Source organism: Leucoraja erinacea, chromosome 31, assembly GCF_028641065.1.
Source record: "Leucoraja erinacea ecotype New England chromosome 31, Leri_hhj_1, whole genome shotgun sequence".
NCBI classification, from domain to species: Eukaryota; Metazoa; Chordata; class Chondrichthyes; order Rajiformes; family Rajidae; genus Leucoraja; species Leucoraja erinaceus.
Window position 1 is genome coordinate 17,339,310 of NC_073407.1, and position 24,773 is coordinate 17,364,082.

Consider the following 24,773-nt stretch of genomic DNA (forward strand, 5'->3'; position numbering starts at 1 on the left):
CAGCAGGCAGTAAAGAAAGCGAATGGTATGTTAGCTTTCATTGCAAAAGGATTTGAGTATAGGAGCAGGGAGGTTCTACTGCAGTTGTACAGGGTCTTGGTGAGACCACACCTGGAGTATTGTGTACAGTTTTGGTCTCCAAATCTGAGGAAGAACATTATTGCCATAGAGGGAGTGCAGAGAAGGTTCACCAGACTGATTCCTGGGATGTCAGGACTGTCTTATGAAGAAAGACTGGATAGACTTGGTTTATACTCTCTAGAATTTAGAAGATTGAGAGGGGATCTTATAGAAACTTACAAAAATTCTTAAGGGGTTGGACAGGCTAGATGCAGGAAGATTGTTCCCGATGTTAGGGAAGTCCAGGACAAGGGGTCACAGCTTAAGGATAAGGGGGAAATCCTTTAAAAACCGAGATGAGAAGAACTTTTTTTCACACAGAGAGTGGTGAATCTCTGGAACTCTCTGCCACAGAGGGTAGTTGAGGCCAGTTCATTGGCTATATTTTAAGAGGGAGTTAGATGTGGCCCTTGTGGCTAAGGGGATCAGGGGGTATGGAGAGAAGGCAGGTACGGGATACTGAGTTGGATGATCAGCCATGATCATATTGAATGGCGGTGCAGGCTCGAAGGGCCGAATGGCCTACTCCTGCACCTAATTTCTATGTTTCTATGTTTCTATATCAGAAATATTTTCTCGGATTGACATTTGTAATGAAACTAACATCAGAAACAGCTAATATTTAAGTTTCTCAAAATCGGAAACACAAATTGAAAATGCTAGAACTACTCAGCAGGTCAGGCATTAGGAGACCATTTCTGGTGAAATGTCATCAAAATGAACTTTAACTGTTCTCTTAGATACTGCCTGAGCTGCTGAATGCTTCCAGGGTTTTCAATTTAAATCGAATGACATGATATCCATTTCAAATATTTTGCAGCATTCAATTTCCTGGCATTAAAATACAAACTCTATAAATGGCTCTTCTGTATCCTCATCCATGTTCTTATTTCCTTTTCTTTGTAGATCATGTAGTTTGTGAAGAGGAGTTTAAATATGCCATGTTAGCCTTGAATTGCATCTGCCCTTCCACCTCAACTCTCATCACTCTCTTGGTACATACATCTAGGGGACAGTAAGTCACATGTTTGCATGTCTTCCATTATGAGGGTATAAATCTATCAGGAGAATATGCTTTAAATGATGTCGACTGAGTTGCACACGGATTTATTTTGAATTACTGGTTGAATACATTGGTTGACTCAGATCCAAGTTCAACACAGAAAAGCACAACATAGGAACAGACCCTCTGGCCTACAATGTTTGTGCCAAGTACAATGCCAAAATAAACTATTCTCACTTGAAGTTCTACATGAATCCATTTTACTGATTTGTTAACCCATTAGAATTTGATCCATGTACTTTATACATATGTTTGAATCAAGATTTATTATTTAAAACGTGTTTTACCCTGATGGTGCTCTCCATCATAAGGTCATGAGAGATGGTTTAGAATGAGACCATTTGACCTATCAAGTCTATTCCGCCATTCAATCATGGCTAATCTATCTATCTCTCTCCTAACCCCATTCTCTCCCCATAACCACTGACACCCGTACTAATCAAGAATATCTATCTCTGCATTTAAAATATTCATTGACACGGCCCCCAAAGCCTTCTGTGGCAAAGAATTTCACAGATTCACCACCCTCTGACTAAAGAAATTCCTCTTCATCTTCCTAAAGGAACAGGCCCAGTTCCATCGAATGCTCATCATGTGCTAACCCATTAATTGCTGGGATCATTCTTGTAAACCTCCTCTGGACTCCCTCCATAGCCAGCACATCCTTCCTCGGATATGGTGCCCAAAGTTACTCACAATACTCCAAATTCGGCCTGAACAACATCTAATACCAACGGTCATTGTAACTTAGCACCATCTGTACAGCTTAAATCAGGTTTTTCTTTAATGTATTAATGAAAAAGCATGGCAAGTTATGGAATTAAATGTAAAAATTTCAATATGAAAGGGAGCTAATTTAAATTGGTATTTTTTGATGCATTGTTAGAGCTTATGTAAAAGCATGACAATTGTGAAATTTAATGTAAAAAATTCAATGTAGACGGGAGTGGTGATTTTTAAAAGTGAAGCATATTTTGGTGCGACATCTCGCTGGCTTTATTCATTCCACACGACTGGAATAAAAAATCAGACATTGAAAGAAAATCTCCCAACTTGTTTCGAGGCACAAGAAAACAAACAAACTGTGGTAGTATTTCAATGAAGGAACCTTGGGTTGAACTAACAATGCAATCCACCAGTTAACTATTGTGTTGTGAATTAAAATCAGTTTGTTACCGCAGTGACCACTAAGATAAATTATGAAATACTTATATCATCAGCCTGTCTAAAATAAGCTTAAGATGACGGGATAATTGAAATTGGCTTGAACTTGTTTTTGAACTTGCAAGTTGAGGCAGTGATTTCTCAACATGTCCTCAGCAAGAATTGCTCCCTTCCAAGAGGACGCCTGTGACATTGTATTGCTTATTTGCTTTAATCAGTAGCACCTTCGTATAACGTGGTGGAAACCAGTAACACTGCATAAGGGGAATCAGCACAAGTCTATATGTCAGTGCGTTGTTCACAAAAACTAATCCGTGATGACGTTGCAAGTTTGTACATCATGGGAAACTGAAATGTTATTTGCCATTTTTTATATAGCAGATACAGCAAAAAAAAAAAAAATTGCAGCAGAGGAGACTTTAGTTCATTGAAGTGTACAAATGTATTTATAATTGAATCCTTGAAACATGGCCTCTGGATAAATGAGCTTCTCGGACCCTGTTCCTTTCCCATCAATTCATTCCTTGCAACACTGAGCAAAGAACACACAAGTTGCAGAATATGCTTTGCATTGCCAGATGCCACCAGAAAGTGGGTGGTGATGCAGGATCGCAGAACAATACTCACGATAATCTTGAATTCTCCTGCCGTTGGGGAGTGGAAATCGCTAAACGGTGTTCTTGACCTTGGGTTTCACCTTGTTTGGTTTGCGTAGATCTCATGAGGCTTCTGTGCTTCGTGAAGAATTTTAAACTAATAAAAGAATGCATCTCCATGGTTACAGGGAAGGACAACAGTCCCCAGAACAGTGGCAGAGGATGTATGGTCGGTGCTCGGGGAATGAGGTCTATCACATTAAACTCACCGACAGCAAGTTCTTTGGAGAATATGAAGGGAAGAGTTTCACCTACGCTTCATTCCATGCCCACAAAAAGTAAGTGGTGTACATGTTCACAATAACAGTCCTGTTAACAATGCAGCCCACTGGCACAGCTGATAGAGCAGCGCCGCAGACCCGGTGGTGCTGTGTGTGTGGAGTTTGCACGTTCTCCCTTTGACCGCAGTGGATTCCTCCAAGTGCTCTGGTTTCCTGTCACATTCCAAAGACGTTGAAGTTTGTGGGTTAATTGGGTTTTAAATTGCCCCCAGAGTGTACATGGTGTCTGTGAAGGTGGGTAACTGAATGAGTATGGATGAGTGATCGATGGTCGGCATAGACTTGGTGGCACATAGGGCCTGTTTCCATTTAGTATCTTTCAATCAGTTTTTGGGTCTTTGGTTTTGCACTATTATGGTCACCTATATCATGGTAATTCATTTATTATATTAATTGTTATATATTTATCTGGTTTCTTTTGATTGATTAAAAGAAGCAGCATGGAAGGCTTTCGGACACTGAGTCCATGCTAGTGGGAGAGTCTAAGACTAGAGGTCATAGCCTCAGAATTATAGGACATTCTTTTCGGAAGGAGATGAGGAAGAATTTCTGTAGTTAGAGGGTGATGAATGCGATGTTGGGGGAGTCCAGAACCAGGGGCCACAGTTTAAAAAGAAGGGGTAAGCCATTTAGAACGGAGATAAGGAAACACTTTTTCACACAGAGGGTTGTGAGTCTGTGGAATTCTCTGCCTCAGAGGGCATGGAGGCCGGTTCTCTGGATACTTTCAAGGGAGAGCTAGATAGGGTTCTTAAAGATAGCGGAGTCAGGGGATATGGGGAGAAGGCAGGAACGGGGTACTGATTGGGGATGATCACCCATGATCGCATTGACTGGCGGTGCTGGCTCGAAGGGCCGAATGGCCTACTCCTGCGTCTATTGTCTATTGAATCTGAAATTCTTTGCCACAGAAGGCTGTGGAGGCAAAGTCAGTGGATATACAGTTTTTAAGCCAGAGATAGATTCTTGATCAGTACAGGTGTCAGAGGTTATGGGGAGAAGGCAGGAGAATGAGGTTGGAGGGAGAGATAGATCAGCCATGATTGAATGGCAGAGTTGACTTAATGGGCTGAATGGCCTAATTTTGCTCCTATCTCTAATGATCTTATGAGCAGTGATGAACAATGCAGCGCCAGATTTGATCTTCTCTGCAAGTTCAGGGCAGGAAACGGCAGATGCTGGGATCTTGATCAAAACACAGCGTTGGAGGAATTCAGTTGGTCAGGGAGCATCTACAGCGAGAATGGACAGGCGACATTTCGGATCGAGACCCTTCCTCAGAATCTAAGTTTGACTTTTAGATAACTTGTAGCTGTGTACCATGGTACGGTGAATATTGCTGATGTTTTTATGTATTTAAACACTCATTTGGATTCCGCAATGCCGTATCCAAATTCTAATGTATTTAAATAGAACATTGATGGCAAAGTGAGTCTTCATGCGGCGTCTGTCTGCAGTACAGGCCTACTGATAGACCTGTCCTCTGAATTGGAAGAATTTCCACAACTGTTCATGCATTTGCAGGATCTTATCATCAGCATTACAGATGCTGCAGACACTGCTCATGGGCATCTTTCTGTATTAGCCTTCATGCTTTATTCCTCCTGCTTCAAGCTCCTTTCAGTTAGCAGAGGCATTGTTCTGGACCCTAGCACGTACAGTGATGAAAATAACAATGAGAGTGAGAAAGAAGGATACGAGAAGACAGATGGAGAGTAACGATAATGGTTTTACAGTGGTGATTTCATTTTTGGATATGTAAATCATGCAAATATGCATGGCAGCTAACCAAGGCAATGTCATTTCCCTGGAACCTCGATGGGATGAATAGTGAATAGTTTTTTAATATCGTCGTGAAGAATTGTGACCAATAGTCTGTGCCTTTTGGAAGTATATGTTAAAGGCATAAATCCTGGAGAGTAGAAAATGCAAATCTTTTTCAAATTGGATCATGATTAGTGGTTTTGGATGAAAAGATATCCCTGGTTGGGATGTGGATGCCAGCTGAGCCACACTGCATATTAATGAATGTACTCATCTTTAAGCTTTGATATAATGTTCTGCTATTGTCCTGCGAGGAGTAAACTTTATGAGCACAATACATTTCTGCTGGTAGACAAAAACACTAGAGAGACTCAGCGGGTGAGGCAGCATCTATGGAGCGAAGGGAGCGAACGGGAAATAGGCAACGTTTTTTCCCCTTTGCCTGCAAACCATTCCCTTCTTCAGACCGAATACCAAGGGTTTTAGACTCTCTGCGTAAAGAAGTTCCCCCTCATATTACCCCTAAAAATTCTGAAGTCATGTTGCTCTATTTCGTTCTTCTCCATAGATGCTGCCTAGACCCGCGTTGCCTATTTTTCTCCATAGCATTTTTGTCCACCTTCGTTTCTCCAGCATTTTTTACAGTTCGATTTTCTTATACAGTTCCTTCTTATAGAAACATAGAAAATAGAAATTAGGTGCAGGAGTAGGCCATTCGGCCCTTCGAGCCTGCACCGCCATTCAATATGATCATGGCTGATCATCCAACTCAGTATCCCGTACCTGCCTTCTCTCCATACCCCCTAATCCCCTTAGCCACAAGGGCCACATCTAACTCCCTCTTAAATATAGCCAATGAACTAGCCTCAACTACCCTCTGTGGCAGAGAGTTCCAGAGATTCACCATTCTCTGTGTGAAAAAAGTTCTCCTCATCTCGATTTTAAAGGATTCCCCCCCTTATCCTTAAGCTGTGACCCCTTGTCCTGGACTTCCCCAACATCGGGAACAATCTTCCTGCATCTAGCCTGTCCAACCCCTTAAGAATTTTGTAAGTTTCTATAAGATCCCCTCTCAATCTCCTAAATTCTAGAGAGTATAAACCAAGTCTATCCAGTCTTTCTTCATAAGACAGTCCTGACATCCCAGGAATCAGTCTGGTGAACCGTCTCTGCACTCCCTCTATGGCAATAATGTCCTTCCTCAGATTTCCTCAGATTATACATTTCTGCTCTTGAGTTGTAATTGTAAATATGCTTCAAAAGAGTCAGTAGTGAATTAAATTCAATTAAATTCAGCATTTGAGTGAATGTATGTCATCAAAACTATTTCACTGTAATGTTCATCTAACTTGTTTTAGATCATGGAATGAACTTCCAATATGAATTTTAAATTATTGTAAGAATTTGTTTGGGTGGCACAACTGGTAGAGTTGTTGCCTCACAGCACCAGAGACCAAGGTTCACAAGTTCTCCCCGTGACTGCATGGATTTCATCTGGGTACTCCAGTTTCCACCCACATCGCAAAGACATGCGGTTTTGCCGATTAATTAGCCATGGTAAGTTGTCCCTAGTGTGTAGGGAACGGATGCGAAAGTGGCATAACATAGAACGAGTGTGAACGGATGATCGATGGTTGGCATGGACTTGTTGGGATGAAGGACCTTTTCCATGCTGTATCCCTAAACTATATGGAAATGAATTTGTGGGTTACCCAGATAGAATAAAAGGCTGACATAGTAAGTAGTTGGCTTCCTTGCTTTCTAAATCAGTCTGAAGAAGGGTCCCTACACAATGTCAACTATCCATGTTCCCCAGAAATGCTGCCTGACTCACTGAGTTCCTCAAGCACCTTGTACCTTTTCCATTTTTTTCCTGCAGGTATGGTGTCTGCCTGATAGGTGCAAAGAAAGAGGACAACAAGAGCATCTTGCTCAACCCTGGACCTCGGTACATCATGGCCAGTTCAGACATCTGCTTTTACATCAATATCACCAAAGAAGAAAACTCTGCATTCATCTTCAAAGAGGAAGAGAAACAAAAACGACAAAGCCTGACTTCAGGGAGCATCTTCAGTGGACCTTCCAGGCTACCTGTCCACAGCATCATTGCCAGTATGGGTGAGTGATATAACTTAAATATCTACACTCAAGCTCAGCATTCTTTTCTACCTTGAAAATCCTTATGTCTGTGTCAAGGCCCATAAAGTAGGATTTTATCAGGACTGGACGCGTGAGAGAGAATAGAAAGTAGACCAAGATGCTATGGTGGAGTGGGGCGGAGTGGGGCGGAGTTTTATATGTAAAAGCATATATAGATCTGATGAAATCTACTGACCAAAACATCGCCTGTCCATTCGCCCCAAAGATGCGACCTGATCCACTGTTCTTCCAGCATTTTGATTTTTCTTTCAAGATTCTAGCACCTGGAGTTTCTAATTAACAAACATCTCATTTGGCTCTTTGTGGTTTGACTTTGGATGTGAGCGGAACAAACATGGCCACTTCCAATTGCCTGTCATTTGAATTGCTTCCGAGAACTTTAATTGCATTCCATTGTCACAATGAATGCAAATACTGAATGGAAGAGTCATTTTCTCTAGGTACCATTAACAATACGGGCAGCCTTTAAAACAAATTATAAAAGATCTAGAGACAAAAGACTGATGCTGGAATAAGGAGAAAAAATATAAAATGTGTGGGAGAATCTCAGTGGGCCAGAGAGCATTTATAGAGGCAAACAACCAAATTATTTTGACTCTTAATTCTTTGCTAACATCTTGATAAATGGAGGTTGACAAAATATTCTACAGTGTGTTGGTTCCTTCCATGGGGAAAAAACTTCAGTAAACGTGAATCATTTGTTCATGCCCCCAAGCCCAATAGGGTTGTTCTGAAGCTCAGGGAGCCCATTCCCTGTTTAAAATACTTTCCCTCTTTCCACCCTGGCCTATCCCAGCATACCCCAGAGTATGAAGAAGGGTCCCAACCTGAAACGTTGCCTGTCCACTCCCTTCAAAGATGCTGCCTGACCCACTGAGCTCCTCCAGCAACTTTGTGCTTTGCTCAAGAATCCATCATCTGCAGTTCCCCGTGTCCCCCCCGCATAAACCCTTCTTGATTTCCACTTCACATTTTTCCATTCCCTTGCCTTGAAATTGGACTAATTTGTTCCTTCCCGATTTAACAGTGCAGAACGTTTTTCCTGGTGTGGGAATGCTGTGATAGGCTGCATTTTAATGTCTCTTAAATCATGATAACACTTTCCTAAAGCAAATATGTCCTAATTTTGCAGTTATAATTGTAACTTCCAATTTAGCATTAGCAAACCAAAAATGCTTAAAGGCCAATTTCTTGGCACAATCTCCATGGGGAGGGTTGGGGAGAAAAAAAGGGTTTATTGGGCTAGTTCAAGAGGCAAAATTCATGTCTAATCCCTGATGGGTGTTAAAATGTGCCACCAATAATTAAGGTGGGCTTGAAGACTTTAACCCGTAGTCCCACCAATACTGGAGCTAATCCACAGCCAGAATGAATTGTATTCGGTGAAATTATGTGTATCAAAATTACACAAAATGTATTTTTTGTGTTTGTCCTGGAATGTTTATGTGAAGGTCAATTATATAGAGCTAGTGCTTATCCAGAGGTTGCGTTGATTCAGACAAGAAGAAAGAAGAAGCTCAAGCATCGAACGAGGTTATTTCAATCTCAATATGTGACAATTCCTAAAAGGTTTTCAGATGTTGGAGTTGCCAATCCCACATTGAATTAAGTTGTGGTATTTAACTGTCAGTAACAATAATGACAGAACAATTGTCTTCAAAATGGGTCCCGATCCAAAGATGCGACACCGTCTGATCTCACTTTACCAACAAACCAATACTTGACCCTGCATTTCTGCTTGCAACATCACACATGATTGACGTTGGTAACTAGCCACTCGTACAGGAGCAGATGTCTTCTTGGTCTTGCCCAATTATAGAGTGAGAATCCCATGGCACAGTAAAAGATGTTGCAGCCCACCATGTCCATACTGGCCATCAAATGTCTAGCTATCGGGGGTTCCCAACCTTTTTCGTCCCGTTTATCCCTGGCAACTTTAATAGCACATAACAATGTTATTTCACTTATTTATGAACAACTAATGATGAACAGATTTGGTGTATACCAGAACCAAACACAGTCAGTCAATGAGAAAAATATGTACAAATCCAGAATCACCAAGTTTACCTCCTGGAGGTAAATTTACCCCAGGTTGGGAACCCTTGAGCTATACTAATCCTACACGCCAGCACTTCTATGCCACGGAAATTCAAGATACCTTCTAAATGTTTTGAGAGTACCTGCCTCCACATTCTGCTCGGTGCAGTTCAGATTCCAACCGCACTCTGGGTGACTCATTTCTTCAGATTCCCTCTGATCCTATTACTCCCATCAAGATGCCCTCTGGCTTTGGAAATTCAATGGTTCAATCGTTTAGTAATACTTTATTGTCACATGCACCTAGATACAGTGCAAATGATTTGTTTTGCATTCAAGTCAGTATAATCTTACTATACATAAGCACAATCATACCTCGGGATTAGACTGCAACAATTGTAGTGTAGGAATAGCAGATTACACTGGAAGAGTGCATGAGTTGCCACTTTTCTGGTGCCATCTTGTATCTCAACAAGTTTCAAAGTCCTTAAAATTGTCCTGTCTTGGCCACAAAGGCCCGTTGTCCTGGTGACGACTCTGGGTAAGGAGTTGCAATGGTTGGCCAGGCCAGGTGATGTGGTCAAGGTCCTCCACCACTCCGTGCTGTCGCAGGCCGCATCCGATCAACCTGCTGTGGGTCCTCCATCGGGTCCTGAACCATGCGATCCCCCGGCTGCTGCAGGGCCTCCAGTGGCCCACGCCACTTGGCGTTGGGGGGAAGAGTTTCCCACAATCCACCCTAACTCTGCCCCTCGTAATCTTGTACACCACTATCAGGAAACTCTCAGTCTCCACCAGTCCAAGGAAAATAACCTGTCCGATCTGTTCTCGCAATTGCAATGTTCCATCCATGGTAAATCTGCTCTGCACCCTCTCCAATTAAATCACATCTTTCTGTTGATGCAATGACCAGAACTGCACACGGTCCTCCACATGTGGCCTAATTCACATTTTTCTAAGTTATGCCATCATCTTCATGCTCTTATATTCTAGGTCATGGCTAATAAAGGCAGCATTCCCCTAAGGTTTCTTCTTCATCTCTCTACCTGTGCTGCTGCCTTTAGAGATCTATCAACCTCTACACCAAATATGTTCAATGGTCTATAACCACGTTCCAGCCACATAGTGAGTTATGTTAACTTAGAAAAGTTGTTCAGTGACGATTGTTTTCAACCATGGACCAAAAAGCGGTGTTACCTCAGCTGCTGCCCTTGACATCAAAGTGGCATTGAGGAGTTTTGATAAAACTGAATTCAATGGCTATTAAGGGGGAACAAATCCAATGGTTGGAGTCACAAGGAGATGCAGATGCTGGAATGTTTAGCAAACAACCAAGTGCTGGAAGAACTCACTGGGTTAGGTAGCATCAGTGGAGGGAAATGGACAGGTGACATTTTGGGTCGTGACCCTTCTTCAGACATCGTCTGGACATTTCCTTCCACAGATGCTGCCTGACCTGCTGACCTGCTGTGTTTATTCACACAAAGTATGGTGTTGAAATGTCACCAGTGTCCTAGGTCACCTTCAGCTGGTTTGTCAGTGACTTTCCTTCCATCATCAGGACAGGAGAAGTATAGCTGATCCTTGCATCATGATTTTATTGTGGCAAAATAATCGATCTATACCTGCATACAGTAATAACTATGCAGCATTCAGGCATGGGCTGATGTGGTAAGTACCAATTGTGCTAGGCAATGCTATTCTCTAACAAGAGAGAATCTAATCAACAACCCATGACATTCAATGGTGTGACCATTGTCGAGACCCTCATCACCAGGATCCTGGTGTCACTGTTGACTAGAAATTCATTTGGCTAGTCACATGAATTCTATAGCCATGAGCAGGTCAGAGACTAGTATTTTGTGGCAAATGACTCATCAGACACCCCATCTACAAGCATATGTCAGGAGTGCGATGGAATACTATTCGCTTGCTTTAATGAGTGTGTCTTAAACAATTTTCAAAATACCTACTGGATTAGAGGATATTAGTGGTATTTGCGATCTTCTTGAACCATTCTCGTAGAAGTGAAAGCACTAACATATTTCATTCAGAATGGATTTTGAGCCATTTATTGATCACAGAACAATACCGCACAGAACCAGGCCTTACAGCCCGCAATGTCCATGCCAAACATGATGCCAAGATAAACTAATCTTATCTGCCTGCATCTGATCCTCATCTCTCCATTCCCTGCATATCCATGTGTCTATCCATAAGCTCTTAAACGCCACTGTTATATCTGCCTCCACATTCTGGGGCTTCTGGACATCTGAATTTCCCTGAGGGGATCAATAAAGTATTTATTATTATTATTATTATTACATTCTACCGCTGGCAGCATATTCTAGGCATTCACCCATCTGTGTGTAAAATAAAACTTGCTCCGCACATCTCCTTTAAATTTTGCCCTGGCCTCACTGTAATACTACACAGTGAGTGTTAGTTTCTTGCAAGATAACGTCTTGACAAAAGCCCTTAAAAATGAACAAGACATCAGGTTGGACGCTGTCATCTGCATGCAAGCATAGTTTCTTTTGCTGGCCTCAAAGAAAGATGCACATAAGACTCAGAGAACCCTGGGGTCTTCCAATTTTCTGGTATTAATTTTGGCATCAGCTTTACCATATTTCTTGCATTCAGCAATAATGATTTAATTAAGCAAATGCCTTGAAGAATGTGCATAAAGTGAAATATCTCCAATTTATGAGCTAACTTTGTAAACATTTTACAGAGTGCTCAAAGATTGGAACCGTTGAGTGAGATTAAGATAGGAACTGTGATCTCTTAACTTTAATAACATTTAAAAATTTAAAATAGCATTTAATTTGGGTATGAGTATCCAAAGTAAATGAAGTTTATATGGAATTAATTTTCCAGTGTCTGGAGGCTTTCGACAGTAACTGCATCATCAAAGATTGATTGATACGGTGAATCATACTGACCCTTATTCAGTGGAATTTAATTTTGTCATGATTTTGTATTGAGGATGTTATTAAAACGTTGAAACATTCATCTGTTCAATGATTTGAAAAAAATATACAGATTGCACTGGTATGGAAAAGCAGGTTTCACTGACAGGACCTTCCACACTTAAGTATCTCTGGATGCTTGAAAAATTACTTCCAGTTTTGCAAAATGCCAACGAACTTTAAGAGTATAATTGTCATTACATCTGCAAAACTTGGGTCATTGATGAGAGAAATGGAAGTCACTTCTGTTTCTGCTGGGTAGAGGACTTGTGGCCACAACACAAATGTTAATCATCAAGCATTTCACTCAATCATTTATTTTAAGAACTAAGGGGGAAAATCCAAGTGTTCTGAGACTGGTGTGCTCATGTTCGACTGAAATAGTTGTATGTTATGTCAGAGAAATTGTCATGCAGTTTGGGAATTGTGGCCTCGCTCGGTTTATCCTCGTATCTTTAGTCCTGATTTCAGCCACAGCCTCTGCATCAGGGAACCAAAACCATTTTGTATGGGTTGTGTCCTAGTACAAATTAGCTGGAGTAATATTTGACAAAGACTTGGCTGAAAAGTACTTACAACAAAGAAACAATAAATAAAAGAACGATTGGGGCTAATACAAAAGCCACATCTTACTGAATGGCAGAATATCATTTAGGGTACAAACTTAGAACTTCCCTAATAAAGTTATTTATAAAATAATACATGCTTTGAACTGCCATTGTATAGTGTGGTTATTGACAGTGGGTTTATATATATGGTAATAGTGTTTTTTTATCACAATGAGCACTATATATACTTTTTATAAAAACAATTATCCACCTTTATTTAAAAAAAAGTGTTCTTATTAATTTTTGTTGCTGCATTGTTGTCACTTTTGATTTGGTATATAAAGATTGTGCACTTCCAGCAAATTTCCTATTCACTGAAGTTGAAAAGAATTCAACTTTGATACTTTATCAATTAACATTGATTAAGAGTGTTCTACATTAATACAAAGCTTTTAATACTGTCACTTTTTTTTCTTTTTCCTCATTATTCTTTCTTGATTATTTTTATTTACATTCTATTCAATTGGTGCAACCCCAGTTCCATAACTTTATTATTAATTTAAAACAAAGACAGTCCGCTGAACTGTCTACATCCTGGGTTCACCTTTCCATCAATGATCTTTGAATGAGTGCCAAACTATTAGTGATTTGTCAAACAAGCCTGAAGATTGACATGGTCATCTCACTGTCATGCCTAAATCTACTTTTTAATGTAATGTTCCAAATGCAAAAGTAAGGCAGGACTTCTCCTTTGAGGTGTTGCGATGTTGATGGGGTTTGCGTTGACTGTTCCCTTTCTGTTACTGCTTTCTTCTCCTTTGTATGTGTGACGTGAAGTTAACCAGTCCACAGCCTATGGTAAGTAATGCATGCACATCCTGCCATCATACATCAACTCACCTGAAAGGGTTTTGAGTCCTGTCTAATTTTTGTTTTTGTAAGCTTCATTGCAATTTGTTCTGCTTTAGCCATGGTAAGGATTATTGTTTAAATTGTGCAGTTCCAATTGCAGTGCATGTAATGTTATTGGATGGATATGCATTATTTGATACACCTCATGAAATGCCAAATAATTAGTTTAGAAGCATAATCTAATAACAGTAATCTTTGGATACCAAAGGCAAATGTTGGAAATGTGCAGCAATTTGGATGACACATTAACGAAAAAATAGGTTGGCACTTGAATATTGTCATCAGAACTGGTTCTGCTGACTGGCCTTTAACATTTTTTTTTCTCTGATTTCCAACATTTGCAGTCTTCCTTTATGTGTCAACGTTAATACTCATTTGCATTAAGTTCATGTTTTCAGGTGTTTTTTTCCCCTTCATCTCTTGAATTATTTTCACTTGCGTTTTTGTGTGACTCTTCATTATTATAAACCAATGCAGAGGCAAACGTAAGCAAAACACAGAGTGCTGCAGTAACTCAAAGTCTGGCGGCATCTGAGTAGGGAAAGAGCAGGCAATGATTTGGGTCAAAACGTTGTCTACCCAACGATGCTGTCTAACCCGCTGTGTTCCCCCAGCACTTTGCGTTTAGCTCAAGGTTCCAGCAGCTGCTATTCCTTGTGCCTCTAGTAGCAAACATCATTACTGGGTGGTACATTTGCTGTGTGTTATACGGGGTAATAATGATTTGAGGCTTTATGGGAGATGTACAGAGAAGGTTCACCAGACTGATTCCTGGGATGTCAGGACTTTCATATGAAGAAGGACTGGATAGACTCGGCTTGTACTCGCTAGATTTTAGAAGATTGAGGAGGGATCTTATAGAAACTTACAAAATTCTTAAGGGGTTGGACAGGCTAGATGTAGGAAGCTTGTTCCTAATGTTGGGGAAGTCCAGAACAAGGGATCACAGTTTAAGGATAAGGGGGAAATCTTTTAGGACCGAGATGAGAAAAACATTTTTCACACAGAGAGTGGTGAATCTCTGGAATTCTCTGCCACAGAAGGTAGTTGAGGCCCGTTCATTGGCTATATTTAAGAGGAAGTTAGATGTGGCCCTTGTGGCTAAAGGGATCAGGGGGTATGGCAAGAAGGCAGGTACAGGATACTGAGTTGGATGATCAGCCATGATCATATTGAATGGCGGTGCAGGGACGAATGGCCTACTCCTGCACCTATTTTCTATGTTTCTATATGTATAGCCCAGACTGTTTACACCCTAGCATGTGGCTGGCTGGACTGCATTCCCTCCTGGATTTTTCTGGAATTTTCAGAAATTGCAGGACCTGAACACCAGTGAAATCATCTTCAGAGAGAAAGTCTTTGGAGATTTTTTTAATAAAAGTATCTGTTAATCTGTTAATTCATAATTTTAGAAAGATTGGAGTATTGGAAAATATAATTGATCACCTGGTGAATATATCCAACCGGATATAATTATTGACTGCAGAGAGTTAGCAATGGATTGGTCAGCTGTAAAGACATGGTAGTGAATGGGATTTAACCAGGTGCTGCCTGAGGCCTCTTGTGAAGGGGAAACAAGGCATGATAGATAATCCGTTGTAAACTGTAAGGTGTGGAGAGGGCAGTTCTGTAAGAAAATAAAAAAATTTGGAGGACATAAAGACATAAAGTAAAAGCGATGGAGTCTTGCTGGAACTGTATTAAACACGTTAGGCCACAGGAGGAGTAGTGTGTGTAATTCTGGTCACCACCAATTATGCAAATAATTTGGGACCATACAGTTAAAGTAATGAATGGGATTAGAGGGAATTCAGAAGCAATAATTTCACCCAGGATATGAAGGTTCAGATTAGAATTTGTTTTAGTTGATGGGAGTCTGGACTGTGAAATCACAAAGCTGGAGGAACTCAAAGGCAGCATCTGTGGAAGGAAATGGGCAGATGACGTTTCAGGTCGAGACAGTTCTTCAAAATGGTGTCTGTCCATTTTCTTCCACAGATGCTGCCTGACCCGTTGAGTTCCTCCAACAGTTTGCTTCTTGCTCAGGCTTCCAGCATCTACAATCTCCTGTGTCTACCATTGGACTATGCAATCGTTTCCTGAGTATATCTATCATTATATTGCAGCATTTAACTGGAAGAAGGTAGTGAACTTCTTCCATTTTAAGACATCTTATCTCCATGCAATGCTTACTGATGGATATGAATAGTGTTGAGCATTCAGTCAGCACAGTGACAAAATGATTGAAGCACTGACTGATCAGGAGATCTGGTGCTCACCACCAGAGAGACTAGGACAGCAGGTGATCATGCAGTCTGCTTTGTAAACCTCTCAGTTAAAACCTGGAACACGAGGGAAAGTGACATTAATGCAGTTTGCAGCACAGGCCGAAAGAAACAGATTGTTAGGAGATATTTTAGTAACTGTAATGTTGCTTGTTGTGTTGTATGGAGAGTTTGGTGCTAAATCAGTTGCTTTACTGCCAAGTGAACACTGAGTTAGATTGGATGTTGGGACCTGATTAAAAAGTTTGTAGATTATATAATATTTGGCCTTGCAATTTGTAGTGTGGGAAACAAGCTCTATAGGGCAGGCAAATATCAATGCACTAGTCAGGTGGCTGGGAAAGTGATGAATCCCCTTGGAGATTATAAACAAGGCAAGGAAAAAGCAAGGCAAGGCACAGAAAAAGACACAAAGTTCTGGACTAATTCAGCAGATCAGGCAGTATCTCTGGGGGACATGGATAGGTGACGTTTCAGGTCGGGACCCCTTGAGTCAGTACTGATGCAAAATATTGCCTATTCGTGTTTAGAGATTAAAGATGCAGGGCATCCAAGGTCCAATGGCATTATTTGTGGCCTTGAGTTATCTGAATATAACATTCACAGAAATGGGTTAATGCTGTTCCAGTGGAGACACGAGAGACTGCAGATGCTGAAATCCCGAGTGAAAAAGCAAAGTACAGGAGTAGCTGAGCGGTTCAGGCAGCATCTGCCCATTGTCTATTTCCCTCCGCAGTTAATCTCAGTTATCATACACAATGACTCCTGGAAACGTCCATCGTCTGTCCATTTCCTTCCGCAGATGCTGCCGGGCTCACTGAGTTCCTCCAGCACTTTGTTCATGGCTTTACACTGCCACATTTTTATTTGCCGAGATGGGGTTTGACAATGGAATACCCAAATGACAAATATCTATATGTTATGACTGAAAATGGACAGGACAAGGCAGTTTTTGTTTTAAATCATTCTGATTAGTTTTCCTGCATGATATAAATCTACAGAGTAGCTGTCAAAATAGACTTGGTTTAATTCTGCCATTTGATGCGGTACTTCACTGCTAAGGCCATTGGGCTTGTGTGCCTATAACTTCCATAGATTGTACGGCATTGCTGTTTAGTGAGATAAGAAGAGTGGAACTTCCAACCATCTGTTATTGATGCTCAGACAAGTGGCTGATGAAACACTGTAACAGACGTCATGCTGCATGATGCAAATTGTAGTTATATAAACTTTCCCTTAAAAAGCCTATTAACAAATCCATGATTACGTTAATTATTTATTAAATGTAAATAATTCTGTCTATGAGCTATTTGTAAAGGGCATAACATTATAAGTTAACTTATCATTTAGACAGCCTTGTATCTATATACATTGTCACCGCAATAAATTTAACAAACGATAAATCTCCTTAGTTCTGATCTTCTCAACTAAAGCACAATGATATAAACTAATGTCAGTTATGCTACTAATATATCCTGGAAATGATAAACCAAATAAATGATTTCTCCTTCCATTTTCATCTTTGACAATTCTTGCCTTCTGTATTATTAAGGATGCTTGGTCTGTTCCATGTATACATTTATAAACATCAAATATAAATGCCAAACTTGACACCGACCAACACATCCTCCTGCGCAATTACAGTTGTCCGTTCTTGAAAAATGACATCAAGATATCTCAAATCCAAGAACAACAATTCCTGAATAATTTTTTTTTAATATATTGCTTCTCATCTTCTTGATTCAAGTAAACAAACCAACTCTCACTTCCATTACTCATGGATAATGATCCTTCCTTTTCACTGCTGCGGGGGGGGGGGGGCGGCGGGGGGGGGGGGGGGGGGGGGGGGGGGGGGGGGGGGGGCGGGGGGGGGGGGGGGGTGGGACATCACCTCTGATGTTCCCTCTGGGTGGATTTCAATCTGATTATCGTTCTCTGCTTCTCTTTTCATCTGAGATATTTTAACGTGCCTTCACTGCTCAGATAGTTTAGCAGCTCAGTGAACAGCTGAATTAGTGTAAACACTATGTTCTTTTCCAAGATGTGCATAGACTCCTCTACCACAGCATCAGCATCAAACTGGATTAAGGTGGCATTGTTACAAACACCCCAGAGATTTCCAGCAAAGGTGTAGTTATTGGCCACTCTTTATGAATCGACTGTCTACTATCATGTGAACAAATTGCTGGGTCCTTTTTTGAACCCCTTGCTACTGAGGATGTCATCACTCACAGAAGCAAGATTTCTGTCTCCTAGACTCGACACTTCAATCCCCCGCCGCTGTGGCTGTCCTGTAGCTGTGCTCTTTGCTTTCCACTTTAAAGACCATAGAACCGTACTGTACAGGAAGAGACCTTTTGGCCCACAATGCCCGTGCCAAATTAACGCCAGATTAAACTAATCCCCTTTGCCTGCACGTGATCCATATCCCTCCATTCCCCGCATATTCATGCCCCCATCTAAAATACTCTTCAATATCACTACCGTATCTGTCCCCATCACCGCCTCTGGCAGTGGGCTCCAGGCATCCACCCTGTGTGCGGGAAAAATAACATACCCCGCATATTTTTAAACTTTGCTCCTCTTGCCCTCTAATGCTTGACATTTCGATCATGGGGGGGGATTGTTCTGACTGTCTACCCCATCTATCCCTCGCATCATTTTAGTTACTTTTAATCCATTGTCAAATATACATACATGTGTGCATCCTATGAAGATGAATGCATCATTTGCAATAGAAACTTGGTCCAAATTTTAACCCTGGAATGAAGCCAACCTTATCAGAAACAGTGAATTATTGAGCAATTTGACACGACTACTAGTTGCTTAATATCTTCCTGACCCAGCCAGGTGATTCACTACATATCACTCAATGAACACTTTTATCACACTACAAGCACACTTTAAATTGGAAGTTCTGAAGGTGCTATATTCTCCTTCAGTCTGCAAATACACTCTTCTGTTTAGAGAGTCCCAAGGCAATGCCTACAATGCTCATTGCACTGGCTGAACTATCAATGTTCTCTTCCAGTTTCTCCGCAGGAATGCTAAGAGCATCCCTTTTCCCTTCCACGTTATTGTACCATTTTTTATATAAAAGGTATCAACCCTGAGATGAGATTACCTGTCACGTCATTTGTATGCATGACTTGTATACTGTTCTAAAATGCACCATTGAAGGAATGGTTAGCCATTATTTTGGCCTTGTCCAATATATCAAACCAGGTTATACTACATATAGCTGATTGCATGGTCTGCAAATGGCCTGAAATCTGTAGCGGCTTATTAAATCACTGGTTTAGACTAAGCAACGTTCATTTGGTGGTTCAGATCGAGACCTGGTCATCACTGTGATGGTCAGCATGGAGAAGGGTTCAGAAAAGAGAGGGGACGGTGGATGGAGGTCAAGAATCAATGGGACTGGGTGAGGTCGAAGTTTGTGGGTGAGGGTTCAAGATGGTGGGATGGTGGAGGCTCTGAGGGAGAGACTCCACGTAAAATGGACCAGAAATGCAGAGGTTATGTCCAGGCATGCCATGCATGACATTAAACGTCACCACATCTGTCCAGTCTTCTCCATTTTACCATTTATAAGGGATCATGACCCTTCTCCCAATGAGGAATACACAGTACACAGAACACAGTACACACAGTACACACAGTACACACAGTACACAGTACACAGTACACAGAACACACAGTACACAGTACACAGAACACAGTACACAGAACACAGTACACAGACACACAGTACACAGTACACAGAACACACAGTACACAGTACACAGAACACAGTACACAGTACACAGAACACACAGTACACAGTACACACAGTACACAGAATACACAGTACACAGTACACAGTACACACAGAACACACAGTACACAGCACACAACACAGTACACAGAACACAGTACACACAGAACACAGTACACAGTACACAGAACACAGTACACACACAGTACACAGTACACAGAACACAGTACACACAGTACACAGTACACAGTACACAGAACACAGTACACAGAACACACAGAACACAGAACACAGTACACAGTACACAGAACTACAGCACAGGAATGGGCCCTTCAGCCTACGATGTTTGTGCCAAACATGACGCCAAGTTAAACTGATATTATCAGCCTGTACACGATTCAAATCCCTCTATTCCTTGCACTTACAGCACATATGCCTACCTTAGGTGTCAACTGCTCTACATCAGTGAGACCAAGCGCAGGCTTGGTGATCCCTTCGCCCAACACCTCCGCTCGGTTTGCATTAACCAACCTGATCTCCCGGTGGCTCAGCACTTCACCTCCCCCTCCCATTCTCAATCCGACCTTTCTGTCCTGGGCCTCCTCCATGGCCAGAGTGAATCCCACCGCAAATTGGAGGAGCAGCACCTCGTATTTCGCTTGGGCAGTTTACACCCCAGCGGTATGAACATTGACTTCTCCAATTTCAGATAGTCCTGGCTTTCTCCCTCCTTCCCCTCCCCTTCCCAGCTCTCCCACAGCCTACTGTCTCCGCCTCTTCCTTTCTTCTTCCCCCATCCCCACATCAGTCTGAAGAAGGGTCTCGACCCAAAACGTCAACTATTCCTTCGCTCCATAGATGATACCGCACCCGCTTAGTTTCTCCAGCATTTTTGTCTACCTTTGATTTTTCCAGCATCTGCAATCCTTTCTTAAACATATGCCTATCTAAAAGCTTTATATGTGCCACTATAGTATCTGCCTCCACCATCACCCCTGGCAATGTGATCTAAACCCCCACCCCTCTCTGTGTAAAAAAAAAAAAAAAACTTGCCCCGCACATCTCCATTCAATTTTCCTCCTCTCGCCTTATTTATACTCTGGGGGGAAAAGGTTTTGAGTGACTACCTTCTCTATGCCTCTCATAATTGTATACACTTCTACAAAGTCTCCCTCAACCTCTGATGTCCAGAGAAAACATTCCAAGTTTGTCCAAACTCTCCTTGTATCTCAAACCCTCTAATCCAGGCAGTAAATTAATGGTTTACGTTTATGATTCAAATCGGCATTGTATATGAAACTTTAACATGACATTATCCATTAGGAGGCCATTGACTCCCTAATAGCTTTCTGTCATCCTGTCAGAAGATCTGATTTGAAATGAAACTCTGGCTTTTAACAAGTACAGGAAAATAAAGTTAGGTGGAAATGGTGATGCTTGGGCTTCCGTGTCGATAATATTTCTCCCAAGAAGCTTTAAAATTTTGCTTGAAAATGTTCTTGAATTTTGCTCTCTTTTTAGAGAACAATGTAAACGTTTGTCACAGCACAAAACAAAATTGTGCGAGGAACAATCTTAATCGGACAATTAGCCTGTGGATCACAGCATAAATAGGGTTAACTAGGATCCACTACTTGAATGACAGTTAATCCTTCGAGCGGCACAGTGGCGCATCTGGTAGAACTGCTGTCTCACAGCACTAGAGACCCGGGTTCATTCCTGAGCTCTGGTGCTGTCTGTGCAGAGTTTGCATGTTCTCCCAGTGACCGCATAGGTTTCCTGCGAGTGCTCTGGTTTCCTCCCACATCCCAAAGATGTGCGGGTTTATAGGCTAATTGGCCTCTGTAAATTGCCTCTAGTGTGTGGGGAGTGGATGAGAAAGTGGGATAAAGTCAAACTATTGTGAATGGGCGATCGATGATCGGCATGGATTTTGTGGGCCAAACAGTCTGTTGCCACGCTGTATTTTTCAATCAATCACTCGATTGCAAGTTTAATCAAAATTCCTTTGATACCGGCCACTTAATTCTTATCCTGTGTTATTTTTTACCATCTGATCAACCTTGGCTTTTCTACTCTCAAAATCGATATTACAGAGAAGGCTTCTCTCATCTGTCCTTGTATCCCTCTCCACTCATTTCCCAAATCCACTTATTTCGACAAATTCAGATTAAAATCTCTCCCAGGATCACCCACAAAGACCTAACTGCCTGTTCTTCACTGCTCTATTCTACCCGAATCACTTTCCATCTTCCATTGTTGACATTCATCAACCCAGTTGTTTGCATTTGTATGGCAACTACCTTGCTGATATAGAGGCAGTAAAATAAGTTGACACGCTGACTAATTGAGTCGTGATCTGCAAAGCTCAGCTTTGCCTATAATACAGTATTTTACACACCTATACCCAAGATCTTTTCCCTTGACAAATGAAGCTGTTGGTCATGAATGATACTTGCTTTCATTGACATTTCAGATCAGATTGAAAACTCTGGCAAGTGTGCAGTTGCAAAAACAAGTTGTTGACTGTGGATCTTCCCAGCTGTCTGAGACTGGGGAAGGTCAGTCAACATCACCAACACTCGTTTGCTGACCTGAATAGCTGGGCTGAAGTCTTTGCTAGTTTCTATCATGAAAGATGGAAATGTGCCCAAGGCTGAGCCTTGTGAATAAATGCACCAGCACTCTCCTGCCCTGATACTTGCCAACTGATGAATATTGTAGAAGAACAAGCACAGGTTGTTTACAGGGCATTTTTGGTGGCAGGGTAGCAAAACCTATAAGAGTTGCTACCTCACAGCTCCAGTGACCAAAGTCCAATCCTGACTTTCTGTGCTATCTCTGTGGAGTTTGCATGCTCTCCCTGTGACTGCGTTGGTCACAAACACCTGATGGCTTTCGGTGCATTTGCTTTCGGTGCATTTGCTTACATCACGCATTCTGCTGCCCAGATGTTTTTCAGGCAGTTCTAATGAAAGCCCAATAATAGATTGGGTAGATAATCAGAACCTTTGTCTCAGGAGGGAAATATCAACATAGCTTTAAGGTGAGAGGAGCAAAGTTTAAGGGAAATGTGCAGAGCAAGATATTTTTATACTGTGGGTAGTGGGTGCCCAGAACATGCTGCCAGGGGTGGTGGTGGAGGCAGATACGATAGTGTCGTTTAAGAGGCTTTCATAAAGGCACATGGATATGCAAGGAATGGAGGGATATGGTTCATGTGCGGGCAGAGCTTAGTTTATCCGGGCATGATGTTCAGCACGGCATAGTGGGCTGAAGGGCCTGCTCCTATGCTGTACTGTTCTATGTAATATGCTTCGGGCATGATTCTCTTCCTACCGATTACACCTTGATCTGCTGAGTGTTTCCAGCAATTTATTTTTATATTTTGTATTTGACTAATTGGGCTGTTAATTGATCAGTGTTAATTTCCCAGCCACCAGTTTCTAGTGCCTTTTGTTGTTCTGGCATACATTAGTAGCAGTGAGACTGGGAAAAAATCACACAAAGCAGTGTTGATGCATTTTATTGTTGATTACAGAACAACACTCCCAGAGAGCATAAATGTGTTATGCAGCATAGCCTTTGTGGTGGGAAGTTTTCACATTCAGTCCATTACCAAGATGAATGCTGCCAACATGGCCATTATACTGTTTGCAAGATCAACTTGCCCAGATGAATGCAGTCAAAATAATGTGGATATATTTTTCTGATTCTTATTTTGATGAAATGTCAATGTCTCTGAGATGCTCCTGAAATCCCTGTCCATGGCCAAGCGTTTGGTCACATGCAACTATCTCTCTTTGTGCGATCTACAAAGTGCTGGGGGACTCAGCAGGTCAGGCACATTCTGTGAAGGGAATGTGTCAAGTGGAGACCGGTTCTTCACAAGGGTCAGACATCAACTGACATCTGAAGCCCAGACTATCTACCTATGTGACACGTTTTTTGTGCTAACACTTGTATGAGATAACTTGAGACTATTATGTTAAAAGGTACTTTATAAAGTCAAATCATTGCTTTTGGTCTCTTACCTTATTAATGCTATTTTCCTTCTGTTTCACCAATGCCTCCATAAGTGAAAATGACACTGTTTTGCCTTTGTCACTTAAAGTGACAAACAATAGCTACAGAACATAGCATAGTTACATGTGTACATTAGGAAGATATGCTACAAAGTTCCCCCCCTTCTATTGCCTAGGAGGGCTGGGAATGGACACTCCAAAGCCTCATGTCCGACTTCTATTCAGCTTCTCTTCCCCAGATCTCAACAGCTTTTTGAAAGCTAGTGCACAGATTTCTATTCCCCTTTGCATAAAGATATACTTCATGCCATCACCGAAGAGCAGCTTCAATCTAATATTAAAGTTATAACAGCTTCTTCTGGACTCCATCATCAAAATAAATAGTTTCTCCTGTTATCCGAGCACATTCTTTAATCATCTTGAATGTGCCAGGTAAACCATCCCTTCTGAATGCAGAGCAATGCAGTCCAAGTCTGTGAAGTCTGGCTTATGAAATACCTTGAGCAAAACACAAAGTGCTGGGGAAACCCACAAGTCGGGCAACACCTGTGGAGGCAATGGACAGATGGCATTTTGGGTCGGGACCCGTCCTCAGATTGATTGGAGCAATATTTATTTTTCAATCTTCCCCTTACTCCATCAATCTAAAGAAGAGTTCTGGCCTGTAACATCTTCTGTTCATTTCCCTTCCCAGATCAACAATCAATTATAGGGTAATGGGTTGTATATATGACTAAGATAATGTATAGTATATGAGGGGTTTTTCTTTTATTTTTTATTTTTTTCTTTCTTTCTTGTATGGCTTTGTAAATATTTGATTAGTGTATAAATGTAAATAATATGGTGTACATATAGCTGCTGGTGTACATATGGTGTACATGTAGCTGCTAAATTTGTATAAGACAATTATAAGCAGTTGAATAAGGGGTGGGAATTAATAAGCTTTGGCTTCTTCCTGCTCCTTTTCAGACACATACGATTTCATTTATTTATAGATATTGTTTATGACACTTTATATATATATTCTTG

The 24,773-nt window shown here is 41.3% G+C and overlaps 1 protein-coding gene across 7 annotated transcripts in view; it reads left to right on the forward strand.

Moving 5' to 3' along the window:
* kcnt1b (potassium sodium-activated channel subfamily T member 1b) overlaps nt 1-24,773 on the forward strand; it is a 266,028-nt gene that overhangs the window by 193,135 nt on the left and 48,120 nt on the right. For all 7 annotated transcript variants that reach the window (XM_055660124.1, XM_055660122.1, XM_055660118.1 and 4 more), the window contains 3 exons: nt 1,027-1,135; nt 3,132-3,281; nt 6,928-7,166. In XM_055660124.1, coding sequence (XP_055516099.1) covers nt 1,027-1,135; nt 3,132-3,281; nt 6,928-7,166 — 498 coding nt within the window. The remainder of the gene's footprint in view (nt 1-1,026; nt 1,136-3,131; nt 3,282-6,927; nt 7,167-24,773) is intronic.